The sequence below is a fragment of the Akanthomyces muscarius genome, assembly GCF_028009165.1.
Source record: "Akanthomyces muscarius strain Ve6 chromosome Unknown contig_18, whole genome shotgun sequence".
Classification (NCBI taxonomy): domain Eukaryota; kingdom Fungi; phylum Ascomycota; class Sordariomycetes; order Hypocreales; family Cordycipitaceae; genus Akanthomyces; species Akanthomyces muscarius.
Genome location: NW_026611618.1, coordinates 266,107 through 294,026, shown reverse-complemented (window position 1 = coordinate 294,026; position 27,920 = coordinate 266,107). Strand labels below are relative to the sequence as shown.

Genomic DNA, 27,920 nt, shown 5'->3' with positions numbered 1-27,920 from the left:
AAGGATGGAAAGGGGATGTACATATACCACACACAATCACAGTTGCTCAATTCCAGAGATGAGCTGGAGTCGCCATCTCTTCCCATAACTTTCACAGAGTGCAGCCAGCATGTCTCACCACTGGCCCGAGAAGTCATGTATAGGCTTCGCGACAGGGGCGGCTACTTACACGCGGGGCACAGCGCCCTTGACGAAGAGTGGAATGGAGCGTCGTGTGTCTCGCCTGTTTGGAATGTGAGAAGCAGATATGGGCACGCAGATATAGGAGAAAATGTGCGACTAATGAGAGGCTGTTGGCAGTAGCCAGAACAGCATGAAAGAAGGGTTCATCGATGTCTCTCTGTGTCCCTGCCCAAGGCAATAGCTGGCTTATACGTGACGATCGCCATGAGAGTATGCGGCTTTCATCGACATAGCCAAAAGTGCTTTGTACCATGGCATTATCATATGCCGAAGAATGTGCCACATTTCTTGCGCTAAAACAGTCGCACAGACGGAATGCATCGTCGCCCGTGCGAGCCGACGCGATTTCCCTATCACAGCGCTGACTGATTACCCCATCTCCCCAGTTAAGCGCAGGTTTTCTATCCATACGCGGATGGAGTAAATGATGGAGTATGGAGAATATTAAACCCGCTGAACTAATTCATTGGTTGTAAAGTTTATGTGAGGCTAATTAGCTTTCCATGCGATGTGAACACAACACGTTGTGTAGATGCAGGCGGCAACGACGAGAATGAGGTAATTAAGGACTTCGAGGGGAATATGGGAGCTGGCGTGGGACTCATAGATAAACTTCCATGATCTACATTTGATGGCATATGATGTCATTATCTGGTATTTCAGACGTAAGGAATCCTTTCCAGACAAGGTGTGTTTCATATTCCATATTCCATACAGGCTGTATAGAGTATGGAGTATGGATAGAAAGCATGGTTAAACGGTCTAACACAACGGTCTCTATAAGTCTCCCTCTTCTTCATTCCAGTCGTCTCCTTGATCGACCCTGTGGTTCTACATAGACCCTCATTGCGCTGTAGCCGCAGGTGGCCCCACGGCGCTGATCGTACACATTCCATCTACATTGAAACTTCTACCAACGGCAATTTTCGGCATCTGCGCCAAAATTTATTTCTACTTCACTGTGAGCGTGATAAATATAGAAAGAGGCCAGCCGCTCACTGTTAACGCGACTGCTGAAAGTGAAGCCACTTCTCGCCTTTCATTGCCTGCCTAACAAGAAAGGAATATTCAACACAACTTCAATATTGGCCTTATTTTACAACCCAATTTCAAGCATCATGAAGCTCTGCTACGTCACTCTTTTCTGCTCCCTGTCGGCTGCGCTGGCAGCCGCAACCGTCAACACCACAGAGGCTGTTGAAGGTGGCGTAACGGCTGATCTTAGTACTGAGCTCCATTCACCTATGCGCTCTTTCTTCCTAGTCGCATGCTAACTTGTCTTTGCGACTCTCTTCTAGAAGAATCACATTCGAAAATGATAAACATGCAACAGGAAAATATCGTTACGTGCCTTTTACAGATTCTGCCTGATCACTTCAAGTACACGGCTCATCCGGCCCTCGCTAAGACTCCGTTGCCCGCCAGTGAAAGCTGTCCGTTGCGCGACATGCACCGCCTGGCTCACGCTGCTCTCGCGCTAGTAGTTCCGAGCGGCAGATAGTAGGCCGCCAAAGACATGCCACAAACGACGAACGGGTGACACGAATAGGATTAAATTAGGGAGAGGAAGCGGCTAGAGAGGCAATATGGACATCTAATTATGATAAGGGCTCTTGTGAAGCCTAAATCTTTAGAGTTAGGGTGACAAGCAGTTCGGACTGAATTATCTAAGCTAAATCCTAGCCTCATTTAGTTTCGTTCTATTATGTGTAATGATAGCTTATTTACCCAGTCATAGTAGGTCTGCCTCTTGGAGTGTTGTATTGTATTGATTAACGCTATGTGGAAGCTCTAGTTTAAGCAAAGACACGTGCTAGCTATGCTCTACGGACGATCGTGCAGCCTAGGGCAGTCTTTAGACATACGCCCAATCCAAAAGAGAATAGTACATAGCTGCTGACGAGAATTAGTATTGAGGTTTTATGCATAGTAGTACTTCTTTGAACTGTCCGTTACTAAAGTATGCTTCAACATGTCAAGGGGAGTCGAGGGCTATTATTTCACGCATATGTCGCTCCAGCTTAAAATGCCAAATCTTACTGGCGTTGATGAATGATAAACAAATAATATTATAGTCGCCTGAAAACGCCGATATGGTTATGGCCGTATAAGCGTCGATCTTCCTACCCTTCCTACCCCGTTAGTTCTACTAAGTTTCCTTCCCTATCTCTCGTAAGTTATAACTGTCTGCGTTTTAACTATAACGGTGCTGTCGCTAGCCTCTACTAATGGATAGCTGTAAATAAGACATTAATTGAAGTAAGAGTGAGCGAAACCAGCCTTACTATAGAATAAGCTATGATAATACTCTGTAGGGCTATAAGTTATTATATTAGCTGTCGCTAAAATGTGAATTTGGAGTTCTCCTAATATACTACTTAGATCGCTTGCTAAACGCCTTAATATTATCAAAAGAGTATTTTAAATTCTTAGGCTCTTACTATATATGCTTGATTATCTAGTCCTCAAGGCGGCTTATAACCGCTATATCTAATTTCTGCGGCGGCTAAACTGCTGAGCTTCTAGAACCTTCTATTAGCTTAAAGCTATAAAAGTACTATTATAATCTTGTATGGTTGATTTACTATCTTTCCTCTTTATCTTAATAGTAAATAGTCTAAGGACTAGATAATTAAATTATTTTACTAGTAATCTATTACAAACCCTATCTACACAGCCCTATAGCTTTTAAATCTTATAAGAATTATTATATTTTACCTTAAAACTCTTTAGCCGCGAGAATACCCTCGAATAGCTCATTTATAGAAGAGAAGTAACTATATCTCTTCTAATTGCGTCTTAAGACTAGCTAAAGAGAATAACAAGAGTAGCACAACCTAATTACAGGTTTTATTTATCTCTTCTAAGTTAACTCTAAACCACCTTTACGTTCGCAGTTTATTATAGCTACCACTTACTCTATAGCTACTGTGAAGTTCAAATATTCACTAGATTTAAGACTGCATCACTTTCATTCTCTGAGACTCAGTCCACTACGTGGCCCACAAACCCGCTCAAGCATCATAGTCGAAGTATCACTGACAAAGCAGGTAACCAGCTTGCCAGGACGGTAGCAGTAGTACGAGCAGAAAGAACAGCCTACATCTCAAAGCGACAACTCCGTATTTTAGGCTTCTGCTCTCTCCTCACATCCCAAACTGAGAACGAGATCAAGTCTCTTTCTGCTTGCGCAACCGTTCGTGTTCTGATTCGGAACATTGCGGGAGCCATTGTGAACCTGTCCAATACGACACAGGACTAATCTTAGCGAAAGCCTGCTGCGCAGCCACAATGACCGTTCGGAGACTGTAGAGCTCCTCATCGTGCAACATTGATGCCAGGAACTCAAACGGATGGGCACCATCAATTAGCGCCTTGGTACCTTGTACAATCACTAGCCTCACGACATTTGAAGCCCAAAAGAGACGATACTAGCCGTTCGCTTCCTCCCCGCGATGCAGATGCGACCGTGTCTACAGATGAAGGACGGACAGCACTGCATACCTCTGCTTTCTAATGTGACTACAACTTCTGCAGAAGAGCAGAAATTTTCGCGGTAGGCCTCATTAGTCGCGGCGTCGGCCTTTGTATCTGTGCTGGTCTTCTCAGACCAACGGCAACGACTGGTTTCTCGATGGCCCCGGTTCTTTGCGAAGGCTGGGGATGGTAGCAAGCAGGCGACAACAAAGAGTTATTTTCAGACTGCAGGGCGCGGTAGGTGCTTATAAATTCCTTGCGCCGCGGCCCAATTTACACGATATATTTGCGCGCAACCCGGAGCATCTACTTGGGCTTCACTCAAGCACTCACAAAGAAAACACTCTCGAAAAAAACACTCGAAAAGAAAACACCCTCAAAGAAAGCACTTTCAAAGGCAACCTCGACTGGCTTCAGCTGCCAATATGGACAAGCTCATTACTCAGAACGAGGCCCTGCAGCAGTGTTTCATCTTTCATAAATCTCAAGACACTCTCAACAAGACAATGTTTCTCTCCCTTGCTGAGCCCGGTGCGAAAATCACTTTTGATATTTCCAGGCATTTACAGCTATGCCCAGCTCGCACGTCCTCCCCGATGAGCTTTGGGCCGCCATTTTCGGCGGACTGTCTGGGTTCACTGCGACGCACCACCAGCTGGGCAATCACATCGTCGAGTGCAATGAGGACCTGACCAAGGCTTCCGTGACAGCCAAAGTCGCGGCTTTCCACTCACTAGAGCAGGATGGCATCGTATCGAGCGTCACCGCGTATGTCGACGAGACGATGGACTTTGAGAAGTGGCAGGGAAAATGGGTGCTTCGACGGGTCATGTTGGAGAGAAGCGTTCCGCTCGAAAATGAGACTCTTTTTTTAGTTGCACGCGATAAGGCGGAAAGAGGTGACGGCCGCACAGAGGCGTCTGTATCTGCCATGGCAGAAGTCTGAGTCACGATAGTTGAAGGTAGTTTTTTTTCTTTCTTTTTTTTTCCTTCGAGATGAGATATTAATGGCTTCGAGCTATATACTTGACCCGATCATATGATAACATTAATTAGACACAATTACAGCCTGACGGCTAAACCTCTCTCCCATCCTACCAGCAGCGACATTAACCATCCACGTAGCGCAGCTCTCTCTTGTGATCATCATGGATGCGCCCCTTTCGGTCATGCTGAATGTTTTGACTGGCTTTGCGCCCGCGCCTGACAAGCCAACTGCCAGCGCCGCGGTCCAGTCCACATCTTTCCCGCAGTCATCCTCAATTTCTGCCAGGACAGCGCTATGTTCCTCGTATGTCTTGCCAAGGCTGCTGTGGTTGATGAAAAATTTTGTGATGAAGGGAGTAACAGCGATACTATCGCCGGCGCCCAGTGCGTTCATTGCGACCAGCACAGGCTTTCTGCCGCTTGGGAGGGGAGCACGGCGTTGCTGATCGCGCAGCGCCCGTGCGGCATTGGCAGTCGCATCAGCGAGCAGTCTTGGCGGGCCAATAAACTTGGACCAAGGGTTGGCGGATTCACGGGGTGCATTCAGGAATTGAAGCGCGGAATCGACGGGGATGCCGGCCGCGGCGAAGGCACGGTCCATATCCTCTTGGGACAAAACAGAACCCTCGACCACCGTCAAATTAGCATGCTTGTGCTCAATGGCATTGCGCACGAGCAGTGTCACATGATAGCCTAAGCTGAGTTAGACAAAATTCGCTGAATGTAATCTTCCTTGTCTGGACTTGACCTACCCTGTTCCAGAGCGTACTTATACGCAAAGCCTCCAGACTGCCCCGTGCCTCCAAGAATGAAGAGATGCATCTTGCAGCGAAATATGTGCGCGATCAATGATTGGCACGATAAAGGCCCTTTTGTGTCACAATATTGAAGTAGACTGAATTATTGAATGTTGAATCGAGCTTATTCAAGACAACAGCAACGAAAGCATTCTTGCGCAGAGTATAAGTATACCTATGCGGAGTTACGGGCGGAGCTTACCCGTGGAGTTCGGACGAACTAGATGTGATCTCAGGTACGTCGGTCCTGGAAAGTACGGCGGATGGAAGATCAACGGCGGCGTATTCGCGGACTTCTCATTCTAAAATATAATTTTAGTATGCGGTGTTTGCTGATTTCTCGGTCATACTTTTATTAATCACAAGCTGGAACTTCCAAATCACCGCGCAGTACTCCGCAGTCTCGCAAGGCCACTGTGGTACCAACACCAGCGCCAGTGGCACGATAGCGAACAGCTGGTATGGCAACAGACATAACTGCTGGCTATGTGCCAGTATGCCAGATACTTACATAGTTTAGCGGTTGACTAGCTATGAAAAGGTTCAATGCGTGCTATAACTTTAACCCTAACCCTAGACCACAGACTTTGTGTTAGTAGTTGGCTAGAAGAACAACTGCTGATGGCTAGATTATGGCACGGACCGTACTGTACCGCGGGGTGGATCATGGTTGACTTCCGGGTAACATAATAGGTTAACAAGAGCCTCACAGTCGAACGCCACTTCACCCCGTAGCAAACGCGTGCAGAGGGTGCGAATGCTGGCAAAACAGACAAGAGAAGATGTGTGGAGCTCTCATCATGCTGCAGAGCATTGGCCTGTCATTGTGGCTCCAGTGGGATCTCAGGAGCAGTCGAGGCGCAACGCCACATCGAAGCCTGATCCGGCTGTAGATGTCGTACGAGCCGCAGAAGGAACGACATTGTCTCACAGGGCTGCAGCAGGTTGATCCAGAAAGCATGCTACATCAGAAAACCTTGCGAGAAAACTACCCGAATTTAAAAAGAAGACGGCTGATGAAGCAGTGACGTCAGACGGCACGAATAAAGGTAATCACAGGGAGCCGGGCCGTCGCGCTGTGCCAGTCACTGAGACCCCCCACTCACGAGGCCATGTCTGCAGAATAAAAAGATCAGATAAAGAGGTGGCGCCAAAACTACCGAGTCAATTCTGCCAGTCTGCCCTTCGGACAACGTTCCGGGACCGATATCCTGCGTCCATGTCCGAGACCACGAGACTAACTACTCAAGTAGCATCACCGCTTATTAGTTATTACATACTTGTGAACGGCCAGTTGTCATCCGATATGCCCGACCCTAACCGCTAAACCAGAAAAACAGTAGCTCAATGGAAAAAGGGATGGGTGAGTGGAGACGAAACTGGGGTTAACGGAGCTGAATTAATTATTTTCAGAATGAAGCAGCCACAAAACTCGGGCAGGCCACACGCACACTCTCTTCGACGCAGGGCTCGGGACGTCGCGTTTCGGCCTGTCGGACAAGTCGGCGCCCTGTTTTCTCTACCATAGGTCGCACACCGGACAATTCCATATGCCGGGAGCCCCAGCCGGCGATGATGATCCCCAAGCTCTCGTCTCTTTCTCCTCAATCACGAGCGGGACGGCCCCAGACACTAGCGATGGGAATGGAACTCACCACAGTGAGCCCCCCCACGCGGGCGGAGAGTCCCGAGTCCGCAGCGACGGAGGGGCGTGAGAGAGGCTATATAGGCCAGTGGGCAGCCGCATGTTGTGCATGTGCCACAATGCCTAGAACGTCTCTCCACATCGTATGAGCAACTCTTGAGCGGCAAGAAATTGAAAGAATCATACAAAACGCATATAGTATACTTGGCATACACATACAGCCACCATGACCAAGTCTCGCCCCTCAGACGTCATCTTCCTCAGCTGCCCACGGACACTGTCGAATCTCCTCGTCAAGCTGCTCTCGGAGCAGGAGGGCTGGGAGGAGTCGGGCTACTACCTGCATAATGCCTACCTCTACGGACAGGAGCAGTTCAACCAGTCGGCCGACGCCGAGGCACCACTGGAGACGCGCAAGGAGTTTGTCAGGCAGCTCCGGGAAGGCTTTGCCAAGATGGAGGCTGCCCGCGGGACGGCTCACAGTAACGTGCGTTGCAACCCCTCTCCCACACTCTCACCCGCCGACATGTACTTGTCTAACCTATTCGTTTTCAGGGCAACGCCTTGTTCCTCAAGAGCCACGTCGCGCAGATCTGGGAGCCGTCCACGCTCTTCGAAGCCACCAAGGGCGGTGAGTACGCCGCCGAGTTCACCCTCTCCGACGAGCCGCCGGCCGCGCCGCGCACCAACCCGACGATGCTGACCGACGAGTTCCTGCTGTCCTTTGTGCCCGTGTTCCTGGTGCGGCACCCCGCGCTGATGGTGGACTCGTGGTGGCGCACCGAGACGCGCGCCGGCAGCCCGCCCGACTTGACGCTGACGACACGCCAGCGCGGCCACGGGCTGGGCCTCGCGCGGCAGCTGTACGACTGGTACGCGGCGCTGGGGGCCGCGTCCGACGACGACGGGGCGCTGGCGCCGGGCAGCAGGGCGGTGCCGATCGTGGTCGACGCCGACGACATCCTGGAAGGGGACACGGTGCACAGGCTGGCGGAGACGGTGGGTATGGACCCCGCGCAGGTGCTGGAGAGCTGGGAGGCCAAGTCGACCGAGGGCCTGGTCCCGATGCACAAGAGCTACGTGCAGGGCATATGGGAGTCGACGGGCATCGACAAGTCCAAGAGCGCCAGGTTTATGGACCTCGAGGCCAAGTACAGGGGCTGGCGCGAGCTGTACGGCGACGAGGTGGGCAATGCCATGGCCAAGGTGACGGAGAGCTACATGCCCGACTATGAGTACCTCAAAAGCAAGAAAATGTAATCTGTCGGCATGTCACTATTGTATTTGTAGAGAAGGGGTAGGTACGGTTACATGAGCGATGCATAGCTATAGTCACCGATGGTATATTGAATTTTAGTGTTTGAGCTTAATCTTCAGCAGCGTACTGCTGCAATGCTTTCCACCAACGCCGGCCTCGAGGCTTTGAAAAAAGAAACACCAACAAAACGACCCTAAAAATTATGACTGGGGGAGCTGAACTGACGTTATGCGTGCTGGGCCTGAGGGTGCTCGCTTTCGCTAATCTGGCTGCCCACCTCGGACCAGCTGGCAGGAGTCAGCATGCCGTCCGTTTCGCTCATGACGTCGTATGGATTGCCACTGTCGCCGGCACGGGAGGAAACCTCCTCCTTGGCAATGTGCTCGCCAGAGCCCACGACGGAAACCGAGTCGGTCGGGGTCAGCTCGCCATCACTGAAAACTTCAACCTCAGAGACGGGAGCGGCGGGGGTGATAGGCAGCGGGGAGTAGAAGCCCGAGTCACGCGCCCAGGCCTGGATCGAAGCGTAGGCTTCCTCTGGGACCGCGCTGGCAGGGAGCGCATGCTGATGGAGCTCTCTCTGCACAGCAGCAGGGTGTGGTAGGCTCTCGGTGCCAAAGTCGATGAGTGACGGTGATTCGGCCTCCATGGTGGCAGTCGTGGCTGTCTGGCGATCTTCCTCGCGGGTGGTGGCGCTGTAAATGTCGCTGTGGCTCTCGTGCACCGACCGGCCGGTGCCGATGCCCATGTTGCCAAATTCTTCCGGATCAATGTGGTTCTCGTCACTGAAAGGATTCGAGTAGACGGCAGCGGCAGAGAAGCCGCGAGCGCCATCGCCACGGTGTCGCAGCTGGCCGGCGCCCTCGTTTGCCTGGGCGCCGCTGACCACGTAAGCGCCGGTGTCCTCGCTGTTTGCCGGCTTCAGAAAATCATCAAACGACGTGACCCTGGCAGCAGCCGGGCGAGCTTCTATGGCAGCAGGGGTAGCAGAGCCGTCTTCCTTTTCGGCATGCTTGGTGAGTTCCTGCTCCAGCTGCTTCTGCAGCTTGACCGAGTTCCAGTACATCAGCTCCTCGCGCTGGCTGCGGCGGGTGGCCTCGTCAGCGTCGACACCGGGCTCGGCACCAGCGCCGCGCCTCGACTCGAGGAAGCCCTCGGCGTCTTCTGGTCTGTTAAACATGGGCTCGCGGTCGGGCGGGTTGATGCCGTCGCCGAGGGACTGTAGGGCCATGGCGATGCGGCGGCGGACGTCATCGGTGTAGCGGCGCAGCTCGGGGGACTCGTAGATGGCGATGGCGGTCGCGATGACGGCCGAGACGGCAACGACCGCGCCCGAGGCGAGGATTACATGGTTGGCAGGCATCGTGAGGGATGGTCCGCCGATGGTCGATGGTCGGCCTTTTGGCTCGTCGATTCAGTTGTGGGGTGGTATGACGAGTGGGCGGCGGGGTACTGATGAAGGGTCCTGTCTCACGCGATGGTGATGAGGTTGTAGGAGGACGTGAAGAAGAAGAATCTCGGTGAGGTTATCCCAAGTCGAGATTGAAAAGGGAGTGTGACGGGTAAAAAAAAAGCCTACGTGGGCTTCACATGGCAAAGTTGCTGGAATTAAAATGGTTGTAGGTGGTCAGAGGGATGATTGCGTATGCCCTGTCCGAGGCGCCTCAGAGTTCGCCACCTTTTTCGGTAGGGCAGCGCCGTCAGTCCACAGAGGCAGCCCGCCCGCCCCAGTTTCGCTTGCCTTGTGGGCTTGGCTTGCTGGCTTTTGCCACGCGGGACGGAACAGGGCACATGTGTCAAGTCAAGCCAGTGGCTCTTTGTTTTTTTTTTTTTTTTGCTGAATCGTATTCTGTTTAAGAGGGAATAGCGATGAAAATAAAAGAATGAACATGGCCAGACCTGTTGACAGGCCCAGCTTGGACCAACATGCTGCTCACTGGGGAGCCAGCTCCTATGCAATCCGTCCAAGATAAATTAGAGGAGACATGAGATGTTCACTAAAAACAAACCTAAACAAAATTGAATTAAAGTTTTTTCAACGCGTCTTATGGTTGACTGGATTGGTAGCATATGACGCCGTCCGCTGTGAGACACGTGGCTTACACTACAAAGTGCCTCAACATCATAGAATAGACCAACTGGCTTGGATTTTCCACTTAGCTTGAGAGCACAGAAATTCCGTACTGAAATCGGTCCAATACCCGGAAACACGGAAGCAGACCCCACGCTCAGTCTACCACACTCTGCAGGTATTGAACGACGCGTTGCTGAAACTGGCTGACATAGCCCCAGTTGCTCGGCTGTACATAGCCAAGTCCCCCCAACCCTCCTTCAGTCAGTCGGTAGTTGCAGTAGTCAACTGTTTGCCTGTTGCCTGACAGAAATAAGGCTGCTTTCTGTCAGCCCTGCCCAAGGTTTGAACACTAGTGGCTTTTCGTTGTCACAAAAGAATGTTTTAAAAAAGAAGCCGAATGGGAGACTAGGATAAACAGAAAAATACCAAGTTACTGCTTCTACCGAGTGCCCTCCTCGCTTGTCAATCACTTGCCTGCCACCCTGCCATTACCCCAACATACATATTCTCCACCCCCACGTTTCCCCCGCTCCAGCTCGCTGCTAGCTCATCCGACAATAGCTTGTCACTCGCGGACAACAATCCGATGTCATTGCCATGCAGTCGGTAGTTGAGAGCCGCTGAAAAGCGGTCATGCTGCTCTTTTCGTAGTGCCCTATCATACTGGACGAGACTGCCATAAGTACATGTTTACTAGCCACTTACACCATCCCCCGCGCCCTCTCCCAGTTTCACCTCCCAACTTGGGGCCAACTTCATTGTAGAAAAGTCATACTCCCCGAAATACTTGAAAGGAATAGATCATGGGGAGCGCCTATACTTTTGGTGTCGCATTGTTCGCGGCAATCGGCACTTTTCTCTTCGTATGTTAGTTCTCGTCTTCCAAACACCCCCCCGCATTAACCACTCCAGGGCTTTGATACCGGAATTGCCACAACTAGTACGCCGAGCAGCTATCCAGACTCTCTAATCATGAACTTGATACTAAAAAAATGCGCAGCAATTGCTCACCAGAGCTGGGTCGACTACATGAACCACCCCTCTGCCGGTCTCACCGGCGCCGTATGCGCTCCCCCTCCCTCCGTCACTGTCAAGCACTGACTAATTTCAACAGGTCGTCGCAGTGTACATTGCCGGTGAAGCAGTCGGTGCCCTTACGCAGACTGCAGTGGCCGATCGCATGGGTCGCATCCGCTTCATGCAGATGATGTGCGTCGTCGTCACCATTGGCACCGCCATCCAAACCGGCGCCGTCAACATTGGCATGTTCCTCGCCGGTCGCGTGCTGGCCGGCTTCGCCGTCGGGTAAGCTGCCCCCACAGATACCTCACATATCCCATCTCCTGACTTGATCAGCGGCATGGTGTCGACGGTCCCCATCTACCTCAGCGAGATATCGCCGCCGCACCAGCGCGGCATGATTGGCGGCATCTCGGGCTGCGGCATCTCCTTTGGCACCATGGTGTCCAACTGGGTCGGCTACGGCTGCTCCTTCATGACCTACGGGCAGCGCCAGTGGCGGCTCCCGCTCGGCTTGCAGATGCCATGGGGCGTGCTCATGTTTGCGGGACTGGCGACGTTTATGCCCAATTCGCCGCGACAGCTGATTCGCCAGGGCCGCACCGAGGACGCGCGGCGCGAGTTTGGCAAGATTCGGCGTGAACTTGTCCTGAATGAGGCAGAAGAAGAGTTTAATGCCATGATGATGCAGATTCGGTTCGAAATGGAGCGTGAAGTGACCTCGTTCAAGGAAATCTTTAGGCTCTTCCGTCGTCGTGCCCTCGTGTAAGTGCTCTCGGAGGTGACAGTCGATGAGTACTGACGCTTAACAGATCAATCGCGGTTCAAACTATGACTTCTCTAACCGGTGTGAATGTGATCCAGTACTACCAGAGTAAGTTGATCGACGGCCTCCTTACGTTGCGTCTCTTTTATTTTTCCCCTCTTTTGCTGACCCCTAAAGCGATTCTATACAAGGGCCTCGGAATGAGCCCCTCCACCATCCTCGCCCTGGCCGGTGTGTACGGCACCGTCACTTTCATCTCCAATTCAATCACGACCAGGTACTTGACCGATCAGTGGGGCCGCCGAAAGATGATTCTCGCCGGTCTTTCTGGTGTCATTCTCGTCGAGATTTACGCCGCCGTCATGCAGCACGTGTTTCAGAACACGGACAACAAGGTCGGCAAAGGCTTCACAATCCTGGGAATATACTTGTTTGCACTCATCTATTGTAAGTCAAAAGTTTTCGGATTTTTCGGGGGTCCTTTTAAAACTGACGTGCTTGCCCATTTCTGCAGATGGCATGCTCAACAGCACCACATGGCTCTATGGTGCAGAGGTCCTCCCCATTGCCCTGCGCAGCAAAATAATGGGCATTGCCTCGGCGTCTCATTTCATCGTCAATGTTGCCGGTATGCATCCGATTTTGTATTAATGGTTGCAACCCCCTAATACCAAATAGTCACCGAGGCTGGTCCCACGGCATTTGCGAAGATCAAGGAAAATTATTACTACGTCTTTGTGTGCTGCACGACCTTTTTCCTCGTCATTGCATACTTTTTCTTTCCGTGAGCCACCCTTACTAATGATCCATTGTTTTTCATTAATATATGCAATAGGGAAACACGCCAGCAAACGCTGGAAGAAATTGCGGCTGCATTCGGCGACGAAGTCATTGATGCAGACAACACCAAGACTGGCGGCTCTGGGCTCCAGGCCAAAGCTGATGATCTAGAGCAAAACACCACCTCAACTCATCACCACGAAATTAGGTAGATAGAGAGCTCACAAGCTATATACAATATAGAACCTTAATTTCGCCGTATTACCGAGATTAGTTAGTACCTGCTATTGTCTATCGGTGAACTGGCACCTGTCAAACTGAGCGTTATGGTCGGATGTGAAGAAGGCAGTCCAGCTGCTAAAAATATTTTTCAAGTCGCAATTTGATAAGCAGAGGCGTTCTTCAAGCCATGAATTCCTCTAAAAGGAAGGTGCGGTTGCCGACGGCGCAAAACCAAGTGGCCCGGCACACCAGGCTGGCGTGGCGCTTCCACGATAACGAACTATTTGGCCACCAAAAGCGGAACGGGGGACGTTTATCATTCCTCAACAACCCCGCAAACCCGGGCATTCCTCATTCGACTTTACATCCCGCTCGCTGTTGTAGAAGCTTGAAACCTCTGAAAAGGGCATGGAACAAGCTTCGCAATGAGCAGAATGACTGGTCGTGAGCCATCGTCACCGACCGGCTCTTACGCCACGGTCGGGTCATCATCCGTTTCCCGACAGCCGGCCACGCCAACGACGGCCGCGCGGCAGCCTCAGGAATACACCCCGGAGCAGTTCACACAACCCTTTTGTGACTTTATGACACAGAACCCTACCCCATTCCATGTCGTAGACTACTGCAAGACCAAGCTCCGCGATGCCGACTTCCACGAGGTGCGCCTGACCCATTGCTCACGCGAGCCATTGACAGAAGAGTAACTGACTGACTTGGCCGCGCTAGCTGCCCTCGCGGGAATCCTGGGCCGACAAGATCCATCCCGGCGGCAAGTACTTCACGTCTCGCAACGGCAGCGCCCTCATTGCCTTTTCCGTCGGCCGCGCCTACAAGCCGGGCAACGGCGTGGCCATGATTGCCGGCCACATTGACGCCAACACGGCCAAGCTCAAGCCCGTGGGCGCCAAGCCCGTCAACGAGGCCGGCTGCATCCAGCTGGGCGTCGCGCCGTATGCCTCGGGTCTCAACCCGACGTGGTGGGACCGCGACCTAGGCATCGCCGGGCGCGTCGTAGTGCGCGACCCGGACACGGGCGGCGGCAAGACGACCACGCGGCTCGTCAAGCTCGGGTGGCCGGTCGCCAAGGTCGCCACCGTGGCCGCGCACCTGTCTAACCCGGCCTTCTTCGGCGACGGCAACCAGGAGACGCGGATGGCGCCCATTATCGGCCTCGCCGGCGCGTACTCGGCGGCGGAGCGGCGGCCGCTGGGCCGGCCCGGCGACTTTGTGCACGGCCAGCCAGCAGAGCTGGTGCAGCTCGTGGCCGGCGAGCTCGGCATCTCGTACACGCAGATTGCAAACTGGGACCTGGAGCTGTTTGACTTTCAGCCCGCGCAGGTCTTTGGCATGCGCAAGGAGCTCATCACCGCGGGCCGCCTCGACGACAAGCTGTGCTCGTGGGCGGCCGTGATGGGCCTGCTGACGGCGCGGCACGACGGCGATGACGACGGCCACGTCCAGCTCGTCAGCCTGTTTGACGACGAAGAGATCGGGGGCAAGCTGCGCCAGGGCCACGGCAGCACGTTCCTCCCGACGACGGTCGAGCGCATGGTGGAAGCGCTCGCCCGGTCCGCCAAGACGCCGCCGCCGTCGTACGGGCCGGGGATCCTGGGGCAGACGTACGCGCGGTCGTTTTTGATTGCCAGCGACGTCTCGCACGCGGGCCACCCAAACTTCCTGGACAAGTACATGGAGGGCCACGTGCCGACGCTCAACACGGGCCTCGCCATCAAGCACGATCCCAACGGCGGCTTCAGCACCGACGCCGTCTCGGCCGCGGTGCTCATGCGCGTCGCGGAGCTGATTGGCGCCACGGTGCAGCCGTACCAGGCGCGCAACGATGTGCGTGCCGGTGGCAGCATCGGACCTGTGCTGTCCAGCATGATGGGGTGTCGGGCGACGGACGCGGGCATTGTGCAGCTGAGCATGCACTCGGTGCGGGCGACAACGGGTGCGCTGGATCCTGGTCTGGGGGCATTGTTTTATAAAGGATTCTTGGAGAATTGGGGAAAGATAGACGGTGAGTATGCACCGTAGATACGCGACTGTACATGGTAGTCACCAATATAAAACATTCGATTCTATATGCCGCCGCTAAACGCCACTCCCCAGTCTATGCCATGTCATTTTCACGTCGTGATGCAGAAAGCTCAATTCTAGTTTAGCGAAGCAGCGTACGTCTCCCACAGCTCCCCAATGGTAGAGCCAAACAGGTCCGGCCAGAACTTGTCCTCCTCGTACCTCTCCGAATGCAGCTTGGCATTGAGGCGGCGCACGGTGCCCTCGCCGCACTGCCTCTCTAGGTACTCCAGAAAGTAGCCCGTCGTCTCGTAGCCGGCATCCCAGCTGCAGCCCTCGGCGCGGGGCTTCCAGTGCGGGGGCACGTGGCCGCAGCGCAGGCGCACCCAGTCGGCGACGCCCTCGATCAAGCCGCCCTTGCAGGTGCGGTGGCCGTCGTACTGGAAGCAGTGGACGAGCTCGTGCGTGATGACGCCGTAGAGCTCGTCGGTGATGCGCTCGGGGCTCTGGTTGTCAATGTGCCGCGTGGAAAAGTGAATCTCCTTGTGGTCGTTGTCGAGGTCGCTGCCGGTGGTGTAGGCCACGCCGTCCATGTCGCGCAGGATAAAGGTGACGGAGCGCGTCGTCGGCAGCGGGCAGGGCGCGCGCGACGGATGCTGGTACAGGTGGCGCAGGACATTGTGGGCGCAGGCGCGCACGCACTCGCCAAAGTTGATGGCCGCCAGGGCGCGCAGCACGCCCTTGTTCTGGAGATCGCGGACCTCGAGGCGCAGCGTGGGCAGCCGGAAGTCGCCCTTGTGCGCGGGCGTGGCCGGTGCGGGCGTGGCCGGCTGCCGCAGGTGCTCGGGAATCGCGGAGGAAGTGGGCAGTGCGCTCATGATGGGTAGAAGCAGCTGGGAGTTGGACAAGGTATTGCGAGCGTCCGGCACTGTTGGTGGTGATAAAGTTGAGGGGTCTTGTTGCGAGGGCGTCTGGCAATGCTAAAAGGTGGGGTGAGACGCTAGATGGCAGGACGGGAGGTTAGGTAGCCTAGAGTGTGTACGTATACAAGTTGTGACTTTCTGATTTTCAGAATCTGGATATTTTTCATCGAGCGCGATTTTGCTTTGCGAGGGAAGTATTGTGGTGAGAGTTGGTGGCCAAAGCATAGTTCGCAGACATGGAGGGGCCAGAGCTGACGCTGAGGCTACGGAAGATGTGCACCGTACAGGACAGAACCCTTCATAATCGCGCTTTTCCATACCAGAGTAAATGGCCTGCAAGTTTTTTTTTTCCCAAACAGGAATACCGTACATTGTGATCTGGCATGGCTCCTTTTTTCGGTTTCCGACACACTCGGTCATCTTTCGGCATCGCTTCTTGTGACTCTCACGAGCTTAAATAAAAGGGAAATGACGCACACAATCGTTCTATCTACAGAAAAGTTATTGTATGCAAATGTAGGACGCTTCTCTCAAGCTTTAGCATAATAATCAATGAAATTAAGGTGCCGTTGTCGTTTATTGCAGCATGTTGTAGCCATAACTTTAGATATCTGAATTAACCGCTGCAACTGCTCTTCGGATTTCTTTTGCCTCGTCAACCGGCCGCGCTTTGCTCGCTCGATGTTTGGCTTGCCGCGCCTTGTTACAACTCAATTCACTATTCCAAACAGCTCGGTTGTGGCAAGCATTCACGTATCACGCAAGAGCAGCGTCTCGTTACGTGGGTGCCTGGCACATTTCGCCTCCCACTTACATGGACAGCTCTGCTGTCAAGGAAGGCCAGCTGCTAGATAGATAATCGAAATCGGAACAAAGCCATTGTTGGAAGGGACTTTTTTTTTTGGTCGCAGGCTGGCGTGGCGTTAAACCATTCATCATAAACGATGTTCGAGGAATGAGACATGGTTGACATGGTGGAACATCGCTTCAACGGTGTCTTGGCGTAAACACCGCGGTAAACTTCATGGCTGAGAAGCGCACTGATAAATCCATCATTTGATATTTACTTCACTTTTTTCTCTCCTCGTTACATGTTTGTCTGGAAAAAAAATTGTGCAGCGCAAAAATTGTTAGTGTTCGTTGCTGCGGTCTACAGGGTAAGTACACAAAGGCGGGCATTGGCATGGCGACGAGGGGCAACAAACGCCACACGTTGGTTGTGCCGTTTGTCCCTGCCTTGTCGGATCGGTGGACAGCGGTACCTGCTGGGTACCTGTCCACACCACCCGGGGCGCTGGTTGCTACCCCTCCTTGGCCGACGCGCAAGTCGCGTCAGGTAGTTACACGCTGTCCGACCGCTGGACAAACCACCAAGCCGTTCCCCATAGCGTAGGTGGTAAATACTGGCCTGGCCATGCTCCCACTGCCCAGCTGCCCACCTTCACTTCTGCCAGCAACAACACCCGCCTGGCTTTGCCATTCACTTCGGCTCCCAACATTCTGCTCGCTTTCCAATGACAGAGTCATTCTATTCAAAACTTCAATTTCCTTGCCTGAGTCCCTGACATTTAGCCCAAGACACGTAGCGAACCTGCGGCCCGCGCAGTGGCATCGTGTGTACCACCCTGTTCTCCCAGGCACCCTTGATACCGGCCGAGGGAGTTGACCCCTCCTTCTTTTTGGTGAGCACCTAATCTCCCCCTGATGGCCGCATGTCTTGTCCCGCTTCTGGGCCCTACCAGCTGCTGGTTTCGTTTCGCAGACTGCGAGAAGGCATTTCTGCTTAGCTGCCGTTGCATTTATTCGCGTTCTGTCACTAACCGTTTGGGCGCAGTCGTTGCGCCGCACAGAGCTAGCCAGCTGAGCACAAGGCTGCCACCACACATCAACAAACGCAACCGCAGCTGGCATCGCGGACAGTCCGCTTCTAGCCCGCGCACCATGGCTGAACGCCTCACAGACAAGCAGGTCACCGACTTGCTCGACCTCCTGCGCAGCAATGCCGCCCTCGATCACAAGGTCAATGCTGTGACCAACGCCAAATCCGCGATCAAGCAGCACAACGTCCCCGAGACCTGCATCGCGCAGCTTTTCGAGGCTCTGCGCACTGCCTCTACCGCTCAGCATGCCGTTCTTGTCAACGCCGGCTTCACTGCTCTGGGCCACCTTTTGACTCGTCTCTCGCGCCAGGAGCCCAAACACATTGGAAAGGAAGCTGTGCGCACCCTGCCTGTAGTTATCGACAAGCTTGGCGACCAGAAAGACAAATACCGCACCCTGGCCTCGCAAGCTCTTGTCACCATCTACGCGGTCAACCCTGGTGAAGTTGAGCGCATGGTTCGCACCACGGCCATGTCGGGCAAGAACCCCCGCGCTAAAGAAGCCGCCCTGCATTGGCTTCTCCAGGTACGACAACCGCCTTCAGACCGGTTTGTTCCCACTAACCACGCGATCAGATGCACCAAGACCACGGTTTGCAATTCCGAGGCTATGTGCCACTGCTTATGGAGCTGCTCGAGGACGCTGACGGCATGGTCCGAGATGCAGCCAAACACACTGTGATAGAGCTGTTCCGGTATGTTGCATGCCTGCGCTTTACAAAACTCAACACTAATTCTATCGTAGCAATGCGCCCAATACTGCCAAGTCCGATCTCAAGCGACAGCTCAAAACCTTCAAAGTCAGGCCTGCCATCGAGCAAGCTATCATTAAAGAGCTAGCCCCGAGCGGCGGACGCTCCGAAACACCTTCTGCACCTGCCCCGGCCCCCGCCAGCCGACCGCATCTTGCCGTCAGCGTATCGTCCATGTCGAGCGAGCGTCCTATCACGCCAGCTGTACCAGAGTCTCAAACGGACCCGGTCGAGCCACAATACGTCAACACCAACCGCGAACTCGACGAAGTGTTCAAGGGCATGGCCTGGCAGTACGAAGGCCGCGAAACAGAGCAGAATTGGCAAAAGCGAGAGCAAGGCATGACGACCCTCCGTAGACTGAATGCCGGCAACGCTCCTTCCGACTTTCACGACACGTTCCTCAATAGTCTCCGCGGCATACTCGATGGTATCATCAAGTCTCTGACTTCGCTGCGAACCAGTCTGTCCAAGGAAGCCTGCGCTCTGATTGAGGATATTGCTCTCACTCTTGGCCCTGCCATGGAACCTATGGTCGAGCTGCTCATGCAGACTCTGCTCAAGATGACTGCTTCTACGAAAAAGATTACCTCGCAAATGACAAGTTCGACAGTCGACACCATCATCAGTCGCATTTCTTACACACCTCGCATTATGCAGCATATATGGAACGCTTGCCAAGACAAAAATGTTCAGCCTCGCCTTTATACTGCTGGCTGGCTCAGAACACTCATCAAGAAGACGTCGGGCAACAGGCATCATATTGAACACACTGGCGGAGTTGATCTCATCGAAAAGTGTTTGAAAAAAGGCCTTGCTGATGCCAACCCCGGAGTTCGAGAGAAGATGAGACCTACATACTGGGCTTTCTGGGCTGTTTGGCCCGCCAGAGCAGACGCCGTTATGGAAGACTTAGATGCCACCGCCCAGAAGCTGCTCAACAAGGATCCAAGCAACCCCAATTCTCCTAAGAAGACTGAGGCCCCTAGACCTGGCAGCAGTCTTTCTAGAACTGGAAAGACGGCAAGCAGACCTAATATACGCGAAGCTATGCTGGCCCAGAAGCGGGCCATGGCTGCTCAGAAGCTGCCGCCTCGCCCCGGCTCGGCAATGGCCCAGCTATCGCCAGTGCGCACAACATCGAACGCATCGGCAAACCACCCACAGCCCATACACGCTGCTGCGCCTCCAAAGTCCGCAGCCCGTCCAAGACCAGAATCGACCATTTCTGTGAATGCTGGCGGCATGTCAGTCGCACCTATGAGGCCGTCCAGGAGACGCCCGGAAGTCGCCAGACCTGCCACTGCTGGCCCCTACTCTATTCGCGACCAGCCTGGCTTGGAGATCAGTAGTCCCGACTCTCTTAAATCCAGACACCAGACACCAAGAATCGCCAAGGACTCCACGCCTAAGAAGCCCATTCCTCGAACTCGACCTGGCCATGTTTCCCACGATAGTGAATCTAGCATTCCGTCACCTACCTCCAGAGCTGGAGCCAAACCGAGAGTCGTGTCTCCTCGCATCAGTCCCGGAAAGCCCAGAATGCCAGATGAGGACATGCTGGGATCGAGCCCCGCGCGTCACAGCCCTGGTAAACCGAGTCCAGTGCGTTATTCGCCCACAAAGGCACACGAGGATATCAGCCTTGTTGTACCTAGCATGCCGAGTCTCGATTCTGCTTCGACCATTGTCGTCGATAATGACGACCTTGTCAATGCGGACGTCCCTGCCTCACCAACATCAGCGGTTGCCCATATTGCTCGCCATGCTGAACCTCAGCAGCATGCTGAGTCGTTGAAAGTGTATGAAGACCCTGATGCTGAAACACAAAGCACACCAAAGCCTGAAGTGTCAGCTCCTGTACTCGAGGACAAGCCTGTCAACGAGGATGCAGCCAAGCTTCAAAAAGCTGCCGAACTGAGCTCGACTCCGATGGAACCAGAGTCGCCCGAAAAGATGCGCCAAAACTCTCGTCTTCTGGATAGCGGCATCGCCAAAATCAAGGCCATGTCCCTTGAAGTGCACGGATTTCGCAAGCTGCAGTCGCTCATTCGGGACAGCAGGACCATGTTTACTGATGACAAGTTTGAGGCTCTATTGCTCGGCTTGTTCAAGTATCTCGAGAACCCTCTGACGAGTCTGCCTTCAGATAAGGGCCAAGATATCAAGGCGCAGATTCTTGCTACCATCAAGTTGTTGCTTAAGAAGGAGAGGGAAAACTTTCAGCCTCACGTCTCCAAAGGTCTCGAGGCTCTGCTGCAGACGCGCAGCGCATACGATTCGCGAGCCCACGTTGTCAGTGGCTTGGAGCTTCTTGCAGACGAGCTCGTCGGTATTGGTGATGGCTCCGAGATTGTGGTGGTCTTGACGCGTCAGCTGCAGGATATAACCGATGCTACGACCGAGGGCTGCCGCAGCCTCAGCATGGGTCTGCACGTCCTCAAGGAGATGCTCGACAAGCGCGGCGAGTTCCAGCCCACGTCGAGTGAGTTGGGACAGCTCACAGGCCTGGCTGGCCACTGTCTAGAGTCGACCGACTCGGGCGTACGCATGGACGCGGTCAAGTTCTGCGTGGCGCTGCACGCGCGCGTCGGCGAGGCCAAGTTTTGGGACGCTCTCAGTGGAATTCAGGATGATCCGAAGAGCCTTATTACCTACTACATTGTGAAGCGCCAGCGCGAACAGCAGGCATAACCGAGAGGGAGAAGTCATGTCGGAATTCTTTGTATACATATTGGCGCTAGGATGACATTTTAGGAGTCTGTAAATGGATGCAGCTGTACATGAAATTATTAGATTAAATTAACACAAACATTTTAAAATTGTGGTGCCTTCATCTGCGAATTCTCTGACTCTACGAAAGTGGCTGGTTGGCTCTGAACTGGCGAAGATTGCCGTGAAAACCAAACTATATCGACCATGAGGATCGAAAAAGTGACCCGTTGCGAAATATAGACGGGAGCTTCAGCAAGCCACCCTCGTGGTTTTCCTACTGTGCCACGCATGGGCTTACTTGTCGATGATGTACTGATCTTTTGCTATACACAACTCCAAAATACGTCATCCTTTGAATTAAATGGAATTTCATAGTTGAACGAGGGTAGTCTTGTCCATTTATTTCGTACTGTATTGCGTCTGACTATGTAGCTCGCTAATGTGTTGCTCCGTAATATTCATCCTGCATTCTGACAGCTTTGCCGCATGTGTAGAGCGCTTCTCTGTGACAATCCATGTGAAATACAATGCCTTCTCCACCGTCCAATTAGCAAAATCTCGCGCTCTCCAAGTCCCATCTAAATCAGCCTCGGAAAAATGCCTTCAAGGTCTGATGTTGCTACACCTTGCCATCTTGAACCAGCCTGAGCTGCATGCCCATCTCCTGGAAGCGCGTCTCCAGGTACTTTACTGCCTCCCAGAAACTGTCCACGTCACCTACACACGCGCCGCTCTCCAGGTGCTGCGCCAGCCCAGCCACGGTGTTGAACGTCCGCATGGCCGTTGTGAGTCCATGCTTGCCGCCGGATACTGAGCTGGGGCAGTAGATGAACGGCTCGCTGTGAGCTGCTGACCCAATGTGCTGTCGCAGAGCTGCTGCATCTCGGAACGGGCGACGCTCGGGTTGGCAGAAGGGGCAGCGATGAGTCGACGACCGGGCGATGAGCGCGGTCCAGTCTGAGAGGCTATCGCTAGCGGGGGTGAAGCAGCCACTTGTTGGAGTGCTGCTTGCGGGAGTCAAGCAGCTACCCGCTGCAGGGCTTATAGAGAGGTTTGATAACTTGCGTACGAGAAGGGAATCCTCGTCTGAGCTGGCCGTGATGGGGACGTTGTCATCGATCGCCGGCAGCCGCGTGACGAGCCTGTCGACGTCGTGTTTCATGATCAGAGCGCGCATCTGGTCACGATCCATGCCCGATGGGCACGCACCGCTTTCGAGATGGTGAAGTACGGCCGAGGGACCGGTAAACTTTGCTGCGCATGACGAACCTGCGAAGCAGGCAAACTCGCCGAGTGGCCGATGAGCGAGTGAGGCTAGGTGCTGCGACAATGCGTGCTCGGACGCAAATTCACGCGCACACTTTGTGCACTGCAGACCTGAAGCCGCACCAATGTCGTTGGTGTTATCGCTGCTAGATTTGAGTCTCGTCGAGGCAGATGGACGCCGATGGACCTTGTCACGAAGGTGCTGTTCCAAAGCGCTGGTGCTGTTGAACTCGCGGTCGCAGTCGCAGCAGCGGAACTCGGTCGAGTGTCGTGAACTCTGCAAGTGAGCATTGAATCCGTGGACAGTACCGAACGTCTTGTTGCAATCGCCGCAGTAGCAGTGTCCTTGGGACTTTTGGTGGTTTGTCAAGAGTCTCTTTTCAGCCAAAACGGCCGGACACTGCGGGCACTCGTACTGGTGAACGGCATCAATGTGAGCTTGGAGGCCGTGAGAGGAGGCTAGCGGTTTGTCGCAGTGCGGACAGACGCAGTGCTTTGTTGCCTTTTTGTGCTGCTTTGCGGCTTGTTTTGTCTCAAAGAAAAAGCTGCAAACGTCGCAGGAAAACATCGCGTCGACATGAGTTATGATGATGGATGGATGGATGAAGATCTTGTACGCAAGATCTGGATAACAACGTATAAGAAGATTCAAGGTTGGATCATCATATGTGACTTGTGAATTTCCCTTTCTTGACTTGTTCTTCACTTGCCATGGAAGCCGCGGTGAATTAATGCTACCCCTCCTCTGGCGTGTGAAGCAGGCACCCGAGACATCAGGTGACTGGAGGCAATCCGATTGGAGGCGCCACAGACTGCGGAAGTTGTGATTGATCTACCTAGTACATGCAGGGTGCTCATCTGAAGCTTTTATTCTTTATTCGATAAGTCACAGGAGATTCTAGATAATGGGCTCTCAATTCTCTATTAGAATTTTATCAAGATGGGAAAAGCGAGCAAAAGTTATCTAAGCGAGGAGTTGACGGTGTCCATGACATTGAATGCAGTTCAGCTTCAGCCACTGGGTGGAATCAACAGCGCTGTGAGTGAATGGCGACAGCATCGAACTGAGATGCGGATTTCGCCGTCACAGATGCAAGTCGTTGTTAGTAGCCTCTGTAGTATAGGGCAAGTACATGCGATATGACTGCCTATTCGACAACGGCTACGCCCCTCGCGTGACGAATTACCGTTGTAGGCTAAAGGCACTGAGCGTAAAAGCGGCGACTAACGTTACTTCATTTTCGGCCGATGAGTCGGTTCGGCCAGGCACCATAGCACGGCACAACGGCAAGCGGGCACCGGGGTATCGCCTCTGCTATATTCTTGGCAGTGACTAACATGAGTTTGTTGAGCTCCATTTCTCTGCATGGAAATGGCCATGGCAATGTGCAAGCCAGGAACTATTGCACTTTGTGGCTGACATTATAGGGAACGTTTACATGTTGCTATCCTAAGTTCGACTTTTAGGGGTTTAGTGTACTAATTTATAGACGCGCTAACTACTCTGAGATAGGTATCTCTATAGTTTATCTATATATAATAATAGCTTATTTATTAAGTTATAGTAGGTTTATTATTTAAAGAGTAAGTTAGGCTTTAGACTATAAGGTAGTATATTTAAGTAGTATTATAAGTTAACTTATTATAGTTAATAAGTAATAAAGATCTTATTATACTATTAGGCTACTAGCTTAAGTATTAGAATACTTATAGGATATACTTATTAATAGGAGGTTTACTATACTGCGTATATAATATTTCATAGAGGTGAGTCGTAGCTATAGAAAAGTAACGGCTAGGAATGGCGTTTTTGTGTGCTTATAATTTCTAGTAACTAACGTCGGCCACCCACTTCTTAGCCCTACCCACATCTCGGCGCTATCATTCCACCCACTTTAACACTAAACCTATATTACTAGAACCGTGTTTTCTCGTATAATTATAATTATCTTAATATTAAATTTTATATATATAATAATACCTCTTAAATATACTAAATAGGCCCTTTAAAATGCTATTTAGGACGTAATTAGCGGTATAAAACTCTATATTACTATATAGTAGTAAGAGGTACTATAGTTAATAATATAAGAATAATTAAAGGGCAGAATATTATATAAAGAGGCCTTTAAGGGCATATAAAAGCTTCTATTAATATAAGAAGTAGATTTAAGAGGCTAGATATTAATTTAGGACACTTTAAGCAACCCGCTAACCTATAAGTAGATCTAGTAGATAGTAGGTGAGTTAGCTAGAGTTAATAGTAATATAGAACTAGTTAGTAAGAACTAGATATAGGGCTTTATTAAAAGAAACCTAGAAATTAAGACCTTAAAAGGTAAAAGACTTAATTTTAAAAGGGCTAATAACACCTTAACTTATATTATATAGAGTTTTTTTAAGCTTTTAATAATTAGTGTTATTAATAAGATACTTTTAAGTAACTAATATAATATAAATAAGACTAGGCTTATAATAGGTCTCTAAGAGAATAGCCTAGTACTAGGGTTATTATAGAAGAGAATTACTATTATAGACTAGCCCTAGGGTGTCTATAAATAGGCGTTATAATTATTATTAACTCTCTTAAAGAGAAGAAGGAGAAGAAATAGGAAGATAGTAAGCCTTTCCTGTTTTATAATAGTCTAGGTTTTATATAGAGTTAGTATAGAGTTTAGTTAAGGTCTTAGTAAAGTTAACCCTAAGTTTAGCTAGCTAACACTTAACCTATACTATCTTAGTTATAATAGTAGGCTAAAGCCTAGTACCTTTATATACCCCCCTTATCTATCCCTCCCTACTAAGTAGTAAAAACGTTTTTTTTTTTTAGTATATATTATTTTTAAGCTCCCTAAGTATAGTATAAAAAAATATAACTCTAGTAGGGCTATATATTACTATTAGTTAGGGGTTAGTAGGTAGTAGTTAGTAATTATATAGTTATAGTTAGGCCCTACCTACTCCTTTAAGTATCTAATTAGGCCTTTATTATAAACTATTATATAATATATAGTGCTATTTAGGTGCTTTAAGTATAATTAAAGTAAAATAATTATAAAAAGGTAAACTATATAATAAAAAGACTATACCTTTTTAAAGGAAATATTTATAATAATAAGGTCTTTATTATAACGCCTAATAGTATTTTCCTTTTTTTTCTCTATTAACTATTTTATTTCCTTATAGTACTATACTTATATTACTTTATTTCCTTTTTACTTTAATAATATTCCTATTATATCTTACTATATACCCTTTTAAACTTAATAACTTTCTTTATATATTACTATATCTTTATCTTAGACTTAATAATATATCTATTACTACTATACCTCCCCCTCTCTCTTTTTTTAGTAGAAATAGCTATAACCTAAACGCTAGGTATTATCACCCCTAATATTCCCTAGCTAGCTTTATTATAGAGAGTAACTCTAATAGTAATAAATTTATTTTAGATAATAAACTTAATATACCTTACCTAACCTATCTTAAAAGCGCTATTAATAATAGTATACTTAACTACTAGCTAGAGCCTAAAAATACCTATATATCTTATAATAGTAGATATTAAACCTATAAATAGGCCTTTATTATTTTTATAATAAACTTTACTTTATACTACCTTATCTATAATATATAGTAGATTTATAACTCTAATAAGACTATAAAGACTCTTACTATAAGTAAGTTAAAAGAGAAGGGCTCTAAAAAGGCTATCTTATAGCCTATTATAGTATACCTTATCTAATAATATTATAATACCTTAAATATTACTATACTCTACCCTATCTTTATTTAAGATACTTTTACTCTCTATTATTTTAGTCTTAGTATTAGTAAGGGCACTATTACTACCTTATTATAGGTAGTACTCTTTATTAGTTTTTTAGGTAAAAACTATACTAATTAAACTAATATTATTAGTACTATTAATACTTTTAATTAGTTTAGTTAGAATATCTAAATACTTATAGTATATATTTCTAAAAACCCTCTTTCTTTCTTATCTTAATATAGTCTATCTTATTATAAAACTACTATTAATCTAATTATACTTTTAGGAAACCTTATATTTTTATACTTATATCTAAAATAAGTATAATATATATTATAATAAAGAGAATATATATATAAATATATTATTAATAGCTACCTTTATATACCTAACTACTCTTATACTCTTATTAACACCCTCTTATTACCTTCTAAGTTAGTATAAGTATAATTTATATAACTCCTACTCCTTATATTACTATTATAAGTCTTATTCCTAATTACCTTCTAATAGGCATTTTAGTTATTACTATTCTAATTACTACTATTATTCCTTTTACTATTTATCTAACTGCCTATATAATTACTACTATTCTAACTAAACCTATAATATTAAAAATATAAACCTTAATAAGTACCTTAAAGAATTAAATAAGGTCCTATTTAAGGAGAAAATAGAATAGTAGTTTCTAATTAGGGTACCTATTAGGGTAATTAATTTTTATATTACTATTAGTATATATACTAAATAAACTAACTTAAAGTTTAAAGAATCTTTTATAATTATTTTTTCTTATATTAGTTTTTACTATTATAGGTTTAGATTAAATAGTAAAAAGGCTAAAGTATAGTATTAATAAAGCTATAAGTCTATAAAGTAGCCCCCCTTTTAAAATATTATAATATTAATTATTTCTTACTATTTATACCTATATATCCTCTAATTATTATATTTTACCTACCTATTATAGCCTATTATAGTATATTTATTATATACTATTATATCTATTAGTTTCGCCCTAATAGGCTTTAAATATAGTTAGTACTAAAGTGTTCTATAAGGCGTTAAATAGCTTTTATATTAGGTCCTAAAAGCCTACCTATTTTACTAAGACTTCCCTTTTTTTACCCTAACTTTTAGTGTTATAAATATAAAGAACCTCTTTAATAACCTATTCTAAGTATTAGTTATCTCTTAGTTTATTATTAACTAAGATTAGTTTAAACGCCTAATTATTTTATACTTAAGATAATAAGGGGTCTACTACTATCTATTTAACTAGGTTAATATAAAATGTCTTATAGAGGCTTTTAAGTAGGTCTAATATTACTATTAATAAACTTAAAGTAGTTATAATATAGTATTTAGAGTAGACTTAGTT

The 27,920-nt window shown here is 49.6% G+C and overlaps 10 protein-coding genes across 10 annotated transcripts; 6 read left to right on the top strand and 4 right to left on the bottom strand.

Moving 5' to 3' along the window:
- Window positions 1-821: 821 nt before the first annotated feature.
- On the top strand, window positions 822-1,684 carry LMH87_008558 (uncharacterized protein; the record flags this gene model as incomplete). Its single annotated transcript, XM_056201747.1, has 5 exons — window positions 822-871; window positions 1,041-1,144; window positions 1,204-1,407; window positions 1,482-1,530; window positions 1,609-1,684. The coding sequence occupies 5 exons, from the start codon at window positions 822-824 to the stop codon at window positions 1,682-1,684; spliced, it is 483 nt and encodes a 160-aa protein (XP_056056378.1).
- Window positions 1,685-4,231: 2,547 nt separating this feature from the next.
- Window positions 4,232-4,606, top strand: LMH87_008557 (uncharacterized protein; the record flags this gene model as incomplete). Its single annotated transcript, XM_056201746.1, has 1 exon — window positions 4,232-4,606. One exon carries the CDS (start codon window positions 4,232-4,234, stop codon window positions 4,604-4,606), a length of 375 nt encoding a protein of 124 aa, XP_056056377.1.
- A 102-nt stretch (window positions 4,607-4,708) lies between these two features.
- On the bottom strand, window positions 4,709-5,469 carry LMH87_008556 (uncharacterized protein; the record flags this gene model as incomplete). The annotated part of the gene is made up of 2 exons (XM_056201745.1): window positions 4,709-5,340; window positions 5,400-5,469. The coding sequence occupies 2 exons, from the start codon at window positions 5,467-5,469 to the stop codon at window positions 4,709-4,711; spliced, it is 702 nt and encodes a 233-aa protein (XP_056056376.1).
- A 1,846-nt stretch (window positions 5,470-7,315) lies between these two features.
- LMH87_008555 (uncharacterized protein) lies at window positions 7,316-8,349 on the top strand (the record flags this gene model as incomplete). The annotated part of the gene is made up of 2 exons (XM_056201744.1): window positions 7,316-7,576; window positions 7,645-8,349. The coding sequence occupies 2 exons, from the start codon at window positions 7,316-7,318 to the stop codon at window positions 8,347-8,349; spliced, it is 966 nt and encodes a 321-aa protein (XP_056056375.1).
- Window positions 8,350-8,573: 224 nt separating this feature from the next.
- LMH87_008554 (uncharacterized protein) lies at window positions 8,574-9,710 on the bottom strand (the record flags this gene model as incomplete). Its single annotated transcript, XM_056201743.1, has 1 exon — window positions 8,574-9,710. The coding sequence occupies one exon, from the start codon at window positions 9,708-9,710 to the stop codon at window positions 8,574-8,576; it is 1,137 nt and encodes a 378-aa protein (XP_056056374.1).
- Window positions 9,711-11,224: 1,514 nt separating this feature from the next.
- LMH87_008553 (uncharacterized protein) lies at window positions 11,225-13,199 on the top strand (the record flags this gene model as incomplete). The annotated part of the gene is made up of 10 exons (XM_056201742.1): window positions 11,225-11,284; window positions 11,334-11,361; window positions 11,422-11,483; window positions 11,536-11,726; window positions 11,778-12,206; window positions 12,254-12,315; window positions 12,385-12,654; window positions 12,722-12,835; window positions 12,886-12,991; window positions 13,043-13,199. The coding sequence occupies 10 exons, from the start codon at window positions 11,225-11,227 to the stop codon at window positions 13,197-13,199; spliced, it is 1,479 nt and encodes a 492-aa protein (XP_056056373.1).
- A 444-nt stretch (window positions 13,200-13,643) lies between these two features.
- Window positions 13,644-15,246, top strand: LMH87_008552 (uncharacterized protein; the record flags this gene model as incomplete). The annotated part of the gene is made up of 2 exons (XM_056201741.1): window positions 13,644-13,868; window positions 13,936-15,246. 2 exons carry the CDS (start codon window positions 13,644-13,646, stop codon window positions 15,244-15,246), a joined length of 1,536 nt encoding a protein of 511 aa, XP_056056372.1.
- A 119-nt stretch (window positions 15,247-15,365) lies between these two features.
- Window positions 15,366-16,106, bottom strand: LMH87_008551 (uncharacterized protein; the record flags this gene model as incomplete). Its single annotated transcript, XM_056201739.1, has 1 exon — window positions 15,366-16,106. One exon carries the CDS (start codon window positions 16,104-16,106, stop codon window positions 15,366-15,368), a length of 741 nt encoding a protein of 246 aa, XP_056056371.1.
- A 1,986-nt stretch (window positions 16,107-18,092) lies between these two features.
- On the top strand, window positions 18,093-21,477 carry LMH87_008550 (uncharacterized protein; the record flags this gene model as incomplete). The annotated part of the gene is made up of 4 exons (XM_056201738.1): window positions 18,093-18,557; window positions 18,608-18,623; window positions 18,693-18,726; window positions 18,777-21,477. The coding sequence occupies 4 exons, from the start codon at window positions 18,093-18,095 to the stop codon at window positions 21,475-21,477; spliced, it is 3,216 nt and encodes a 1,071-aa protein (XP_056056370.1).
- A 640-nt stretch (window positions 21,478-22,117) lies between these two features.
- Window positions 22,118-23,332, bottom strand: LMH87_008549 (uncharacterized protein; the record flags this gene model as incomplete). The annotated part of the gene is made up of 1 exon (XM_056201737.1): window positions 22,118-23,332. The coding sequence occupies one exon, from the start codon at window positions 23,330-23,332 to the stop codon at window positions 22,118-22,120; it is 1,215 nt and encodes a 404-aa protein (XP_056056369.1).
- Between the last annotated feature and the right edge of the window lie 4,588 nt (window positions 23,333-27,920).